Source organism: Acanthisitta chloris, unplaced genomic scaffold (genome assembly GCF_000695815.1).
Source record: "Acanthisitta chloris isolate BGI_N310 unplaced genomic scaffold, ASM69581v1 scaffold29769, whole genome shotgun sequence".
Lineage (NCBI taxonomy): Eukaryota > Metazoa > Chordata > Aves > Passeriformes > Acanthisittidae > Acanthisitta > Acanthisitta chloris.
In genome coordinates this window covers 25-7,589 of record NW_008692423.1, presented here as the reverse complement: position 1 = coordinate 7,589, position 7,565 = coordinate 25, and the positions used below count along the sequence as shown (strand labels likewise).

Genomic DNA, 7,565 nt, shown 5'->3' with positions numbered 1-7,565 from the left:
ACGAGCTCTCCAGGCTGGCACTGCCCTCCCTGCCCTCGGTGGAAACACAGGGAGCAGAACGAGCTCTCCTCGGGCACGGGCAAGTGGCCCCAGCAGCTCTGAGGCATCTGAGAGCAGGTACACCTGGAGCAGACAGGTGCTCCAGCACCTAAGGACCTACCAGGTAGTACTTCTTGCTCTTGGGGGTGTACTCAGGGTCCCATTCCTCCTCCCTGCTTCGCTTCTGGAAGTCGTTGTTGCCGCCGCTGTTGCTGTTGTTGTTGCCTGAAAAGTTGCCTCTGCCCCATCCTCTCCCTCGGGCTCTGAACTGCTTCAAGAGCCACACAGGGAGAAAAACGTGAGAAAGTGTCCTGGTTTTAGAGGCAGTGCCCTCCCAGCCCAGCCAGCTCCCAGGGCTCCCAGGGACACAATAGCCCTTCCCTGAGCAGGGCACCCCCAGAAGGCACAGGCAGACACACCAGGCAGTGAGACACTGCACCTGAGGCACAGGCACTGCAAACAGTCAGTGGCTGTGCCCAGGTGAGCCACGTTGGTGGCCAAACCCCCACGGGGTGAGGCACATGGTGGGGTCACCACCCACAGCCTGGCCCTGCCCAGGGGGTTCTCCTCCGGGGCAGCTTCAGCTGCAGGAGCAACACAGGGGCCACGTCCCGAGCCCTCTGGGAACTGAACTCAGGGCAGGGGTGCAGAACTTACAAAGGTTCCCCTCGCTCTTCCTCTCTCGTTTGGGCCAGTGAATTCCTTAGTCCCCAGCCGGGACTTGTCGAAGCCTGTGGAGCTCTCCTCCCTCTCCTCAGTCTCCTCGGGATACTCCTCTGCCTTGACCGAGTGAGAGGACCATGACGATGAGGAACTGGATCTGGATCTCTCTCGCACCCGTCGGTGCTTCCTGTTTCAGGAGAGGAAACGGAGGGAACACCCACAGGGTTAGGAACTCAGCATGACCTGCCTGCTCAGAGCTCCTGTCACTCCCTTATCAGTGCCACACTCTCCTTCTACTACGAGAGGAAAAGCCTGAGTAAGCTCCGAGTAAGCTCAGGCTCCAGCACAGGGCCCAAACCCTCTCCAGAGGGAACTTGCTGCTCCTTCCTAAGGTGTTAACACCACGTGTTCTGGGCCAAGCATGCGTCCATGGAGCTTTAGTCAAATGGAAAACTGAGCTAATAGGAAAGGATCTAATGAACACCAAAGCCAAGTCATTTCAACATGGCTGTGCCGACACAAGAGGAAGGAGAAGGAAAGTGACTCACCCACGCTGACAATGGAGCCTTCCCATTTACCTCTAACCACTGCCAGTGTTTGTGACAGACACAGTGACAGCAGCACAGGCAGAGGGGCAGCTCAGGCCGCTGCTGTCACCGCTGTGTGCACAGCTCTGCGCACACGATGTCGTCTCCGGCCCGAGCAGCAGAGACACGAGAGGCAGAAGGAAATGGCTGCTACGCTTCCTACATACTTTTTCTTTGAGCCTTTGTGACTTTTCTCCGTTTTCTCAGTTGATCTTTCCCTTGAGTGACTTGAATCCCTCGAGTCCACCGACTCCCTGGATTTATCGCGCTTAAGATCTCTTTCCTTATGTTTTTTACGGCGTTCAATATCGAGGCGCAGGTCAACAGGATCGTCCTTATATTTCCCTTCAGCCTACAAAGGCAGGGGAGAGGGCAGAGTTGAGCACAAGGGCCTGCAGTGTCCCAGCTCAGCACCATTTACTTTGCTACTGACTGCACAGACTTTGGAGAGCTGCAGTTTAACTGAGCTCTGACCAACATTCCACTTTAAGATGGCAAATCATGTACTATTCAAGTAAGTTCTCACTTGTCAGAATTCCATTTTCCTACTGCTTTTTAACCTTTACTCTGCTCTTTAAACAGCATTGGAATACACAGCCTGGAACAGGGCGGGGAGAGACATGGAAGGTGACACCTATTGTACACCACAGCCAGGGAGGGATGAGAACTTGGGAATCACATCCAGTGCCTGTGGATCACTACTGGTGTGGCAGAGCTGTCCAGCAGCCCCTAGACCTCTGGCCCTGCCCTGACTGTCCTCACAGGCATCACCTGGCAGGGGGGGAGGAATTCTAATCACCAGGTCTGGGAGTGATGCTTCAGGAGAAGCAAAAAGCTGCTTGGAGATCCCCAAGATTAGTGGTCCAGGTGGGGAGAGCTGGAGGCCACGGACACGTGGCGTCCAAGGGGTCTGGGAGCAGGGAGAGATCCCCTGGGGGGAGGATTTACTGGGTGCAGACATTGCCCACAGCTCCATCCCTGGGCCGGAGGGCACTGTGTGGCAGGTGCCATGAAGCCACCACAGACTGTGTTTCTCCACAGCCCAGGCAGGTCTGCTAAAGCCAAGCTGGTGTCCACAGACCAGACCCCACCAGATGCACGACAAACACTCCTCCGCTAGCTCTGGTTTTAAACTCTGCCTTGCTGATGAAAAACAAACAAAACCACCTGGTAACGACTGGGCTGAGTTGGACTTAAACTGCTGCTTCAGGAGGGGATGAGGAGTCTCTGGGGGACGAGCAGCTGTGCTCCTGCAGCTGCTCCAAGCCCTGTGGGACCTGGGTGAGACTCTGCTGCCTGCCCAGGGGCAGTGGCTGTGGTTCTGGCACACTGGAGTGAGCAGCAGGAGGTGTGAGGGAATCCTCCCACCAGGGTGGCACCAACACCCAACCTGAGCACTGCTAGGCATGTACACACATTCATCCTGGGAACAACTTGATATGCAACACACAGCAAATTAACCGCCTTGAATCAAATACAAAAGGATTAGTAATTCTCTAGCTGTTAAATTTTTTACTTACATGAGTTTCTAACCACTTTTTTGTTTAAATAAATATGTCAAATAACGCAGGAGTGAGAGCAGGCGTTTTGTTTTGGTATTTTGCTCTTCTACTTTCCCCAGGCAAAGAGCTTTAATTTCTACTCTGAGAATAAAACTGCTCCCAACACGGTGGATGACAGAAAAGTGACAAAATCGGCAGCAGCTCCCTTATGTGGCACAGCAAACAGCTATTTGGGTTTGGGAGGGCTCGTCTGTCTCACGGAGGGCTGGCGAGCTGTTTGGAAACCACGTTTACAACACACTCTGCCAAGCTGATGCTCAGTTCAGGCCCATCAAATCCATCTCACCATCGTCCATGTCAAGCCACAAGTGTGTTTGGAAAGAATCGAAAACCGGCAGCAGCTCCCTTATGTGGCACAGCAAACAGCTATTTGGGTTTGGGAGGGCTCGTCTGTCTCACGGAGGGCTGGCGAGCTGTTTGGAAACCACGTTTACAACACACTCTGCCAAGCTGATGCTCAGTTCAGGCCCATCAAATCCATCTCACCATCGTCCATGTCAAGCCACAAGTGTGTTTGGAAAGAATCGAAAACTGAAACAATTTTCAGGACTGGTTACATCTCTTCAACGCAAATATGTATGAAGGTGAATAAACACAGGTTAAAATCCCAAACATTTCGTTAAGCCTCGTCTTAGGACTGTTTTACAGCGACTGCAAATGGCTTAACGTTCGTCTACTCAAGTAACACAATCCCAAAATGCTCTGGATCTAAGGCAAGTGCTGAATGTTAACGTAACAGCAATCAACAGACAAGGTACAGTAAGTTGTTAGCACGAAATTATCATCTGCTTTAGCTCAGCACTCAGCCTCACTGCCCTCTCTTTGACATGCACGTCTCGGAAAACATGGTTGGCAATATCGCACGTAACAATGGAGTTAATCATACTTACAAGCAGAAAAATATCACAAAAAGTCTCTTCTCTCATCATGGGCACTTGTTCCAAAAATCCTCTCTCTTTTCTCAAGCTCACCTCAATTGACTTTGGGGTCATTTACCATAGTCTAACCACTTCACAAAGGTTGGTGATACATTTTTAATAAAAATTAACCCTTTGTAGTTCATTTTTAGAATTATGCCCATCCTTAAAAGAAAAACACAAACTTAAGTAGAGAGTAATTTAAACACAAACATCACTGTTAAGTTCATGCCCAATGCACTCATTGTGTTGAATTAAACTAATCAGAGTGACAGTTCACCTTGAAGCCTGAATCTCTGGAGCTTTTCGACTCCTCTTGAGAGAATCCATGTTTTCTAAAAGTACTGGGAGATATATCTATCCTCCTAGAAAGCAAAGGAAACACATAGGTAAGATCTTGCTCATGAGAACAACCCAAAGTTTTCAGCCATTTAAAGCAGACCAAGACTTCCAAAGGGACTTAAAACTCCCCACATTCCCCTTTTCTGTGTTGGCAGAAGTCAGTTACACATGTGAATGACTCTGGAATTATCCCAGAGCTTAGAGATGGAAGCTGAAACGTCCCTGCAATGCTAACACAGTGTCCAGTGGCACCAACCTGTGGATTTCAGGACTCTTCTTGTTCTTAGCTGCATCCTGTTCCATTCCTTTCTTTAAGTATTTGGTAAAGCGTTCGTTCAGTGTCATTGCTGAGGACCCAAAGTGATGTTCTGTCAGGGGAGAGCAAAGAGTGACGAGAGGTTAGTGCCAGCTCTGTCAGAGCCCAGCAGCCCCAGAGCCTGTCAAAACCCAGGGCAGGGCAGTGAGGCTCACTGTGGTGAGCTCTGCTGCTGGGACAAATCTTGAGTGCTTCGGTGAAATGAGCAATTTCTTCCAGTGAGTCACAGACCACCAGATCACACAGCTCTGTCAGACTGAGTATTGCCCAGGTAAGCACAGGAACACCTTCTGCTGTGCAGAAAAGGTGTTCTACAAAGCAGGGGATCGTGACCAGGCTGCTGAGCTCCTCTCTGGAAAACACCTCCGAGCACCCAAACCCCACCGACCCGGACAGGGAGGAGTGAAGTGCCCCTGAGGACAGGCAGAGTCCTGACCCACCTCTCACATGATGGACTATAGTCACTATGTGCTGAGCAAACAGTTCCGAGGGGCTGCGCTGCGACTGAGCCGACTGGATGTGGTGGAAAATGGAGCGGAATTCCTGCTCCTTCTTGTTGCTGTGCACCAGGTCCCGGCAGAGCTTGCGCTCCTGAGCCAATATGCCACTGGGACTGGAGAAAGAACAGAGCATGTGAAACAGAGGAGCAGGCTGAAGGGAGCAGCTCGGGGAGGTCACTGCATGTTTTACATAGTCCCAGGGAGGCACCTAAGGACACAATGTGAGCAAGAGCCTCCTCAGACATCCCAACCACCATGACCCAGGTCACTGCAGTAACTCCGGTCACTCATTACTCAATGCGGTGTGGAGAACAGGAGCAGCAAAACACAGTGCAGAGACTCAAATGTCATTAAGCAGCACTTAACTTCCCTGCAGCCAGAAGCCACTGAGTACCTGACTCCGTCTGGACTCCTCCCAGAGCCCACGTGACAAGGCACTGACCTCCTGACCTTGCAGCCAGGCATGGAAGAGGTTAGGAAGAAGTTCATCTCTAGCTCCAAACACCACACACTGCGATGCAGTATTGCTTAGCCTTCCTCACACTTGGCAAAACTTGGGGATCTCAGGAAGAGAAACAGGAAAAAACAACCCTGCTGAGCCCTCCCAAGCCAGCAGGTCCTCACCGTGCGAGATCCTCGTCGAAGGAATCCATGCGAATGTTGACCTGGGCCTCACGGGTAATGGAAAAGGAGGATTTGCCAGGAGTCAGCCCCTCCACTTTGGTGCCTGGCTTCTCCTTCACCTCCAAAGCCTTCCGCGGTGGGGGCGAAGAGCTTTTTTCCTGGCTTGACTTGTAAGTGGTCACTCTGAAATTCTTTTCAGGAACAAACCCCCTGTGACCAGACTCCGATCTCTTGGATCCTGATCTCTCCTCTTTTTTGGATCTCTCGGAATAGCTTTCCTCCTCCATGTCATCAGATTTCCTTTGCTTCTCCTTTCCAGGTGGCAGGAACACCACCCCTTCCCATTTTCCAGACCTATCCTCCTCTTGGTTTTTACTCGAAGTCGCAACGACTTTAGACATAAATTTGGGCTCATCATCAAACTCCGAATCTTTCCGGCCTTTTGCTTTATCCTTCTTGTCCTGCTCATCCATCTCCTCTTTGCCATAATGGCCTTCCTTGTGGAACTCTGGGACCTTGATCTTGTCAAAGTCATCCCTGAACTTGTAGCGCTTGGGCGACTGGCTGCCGCGGTATCCCTTCTCCGAGTCAGCCTTGGATCCATACACCTCGGATTTTGCCTTTCCATCTGTTGATCCCAACTCAGAGAAATTCCCTTTTTCTTTACTTTTTTCTTTCTCAACACTTACTTTCTGGTCTTTGTCTTTCCCATTCTCAGCCTTCTGCTCCTCCAGGTACCTGGTCACAAAACACCACAGGAGTTTGCTTATTAGACATTGACGAGGTCAAGGCTCGAGCTCAGAGAGTCCAATTTCACCACTTATGCATGTACAGAAACTGCCTCTAGGCCCTAAAACAGTGCAAGTGTTTACTCAGCCTGGATTCAGACTCTCAGTTCTCACTAAGTTCAGCAAATGTAGAAGGAAATGGATATGCAGAACCGATGGAATGAGGCTCAAGGACAAATCAAACCCAGTGACCCACAAATGCATCGAAGGAAAATAGAACATCTTACCCACTCGTTTATTTACTTACAAACCTGGTTCAGGAGAACAACACATCAAACCTTTCAAACTGGGCTGTTCTGCTTTAAACAACACACTGGAAATAAAAGCCTCAAAAGCTACTTCAAATTTGGGATGCAATTTTCATAGGTAAGCTAAATATTTCATGACAGACTGCAAATACAAATAAAAGCAAACAGGTTAACAGAGGAGAAAATGCTGCTGGGAGAGATAAAACACTTGAGTGAGAACAACAATTCAGGCAGTTTAGAGCATCAGGACGAGGTTTTCAGGCATTCATTCAGCTAGACACTGGCTCTCGGGCACAGCAGTGAAGCAGAGCCCATGGATATCAGCTCAGTGCCCTGGAAAGCCCAAACAGGAAGGACTCAACTTCTCCTTCCCCTTTTCCTTTTAAACTTCAGACATCCTTGATACAAACCCAGATCAAAACGACTCGGACAATAATGAAGCTTTTAAAGTACTTATGGACACTGCTGCATCTTTTCAAACAGTGTCACCCTCAGGCACCACCTGAGGACTGACCAGGACAAACCTGGGCGCAGGTGTCTCCTGCATGGGATGATCCTGGGGCTGTCCCCTCTCACCCTACCCACGGACACAGGCACAGGCACTGCAGCTGCACAGGCCTCAGACTACAGAAGATTGCATTAGTTTCTTCTCATTTATAGGACCTAAAGTAAGGCCAGAACACAGTACGAGAAACATCTTGAACTGGTATGGAAGTAACTGGGAAACAGCTTCCAGCTGCCCAGAAACCTCCTTGGGCACACCTTCCCTTCCAGTGCTCATGGGCTACTTCTGCTGGGAACATATACAACCTTCAGACCTACCCAAGTTGGAAAACTGATTCCAACTGGTCACACCTCCAGGCCTGGACTGCACTGTGCTGTGCAGCTCAGCCAGGCCCGTGCCCAGAGCTGGCAGAGTGCGACACGGCTCTGGCAGGAGCTGCCCCAGGGAGCACCCCTATGTGCACACTGTGCCAGA

The 7,565-nt window shown here is 50.5% G+C and overlaps 1 protein-coding gene across 1 annotated transcript; it reads right to left on the bottom strand.

Annotated features, from left to right (window-relative positions):
• Positions 1-160: 160 nt before the first annotated feature.
• Positions 161-6,288, bottom strand: THRAP3 (thyroid hormone receptor associated protein 3; the record flags this gene model as incomplete). The annotated part of the gene is made up of 7 exons (XM_009082676.1): positions 161-310; positions 697-889; positions 1,457-1,641; positions 4,049-4,133; positions 4,367-4,478; positions 4,867-5,039; positions 5,551-6,288. Coding segments are annotated over 7 exons (1,636 nt in total), but the record flags the coding sequence as incomplete, so codon positions are not given.
• Positions 6,289-7,565: the final 1,277 nt, after the last annotated feature.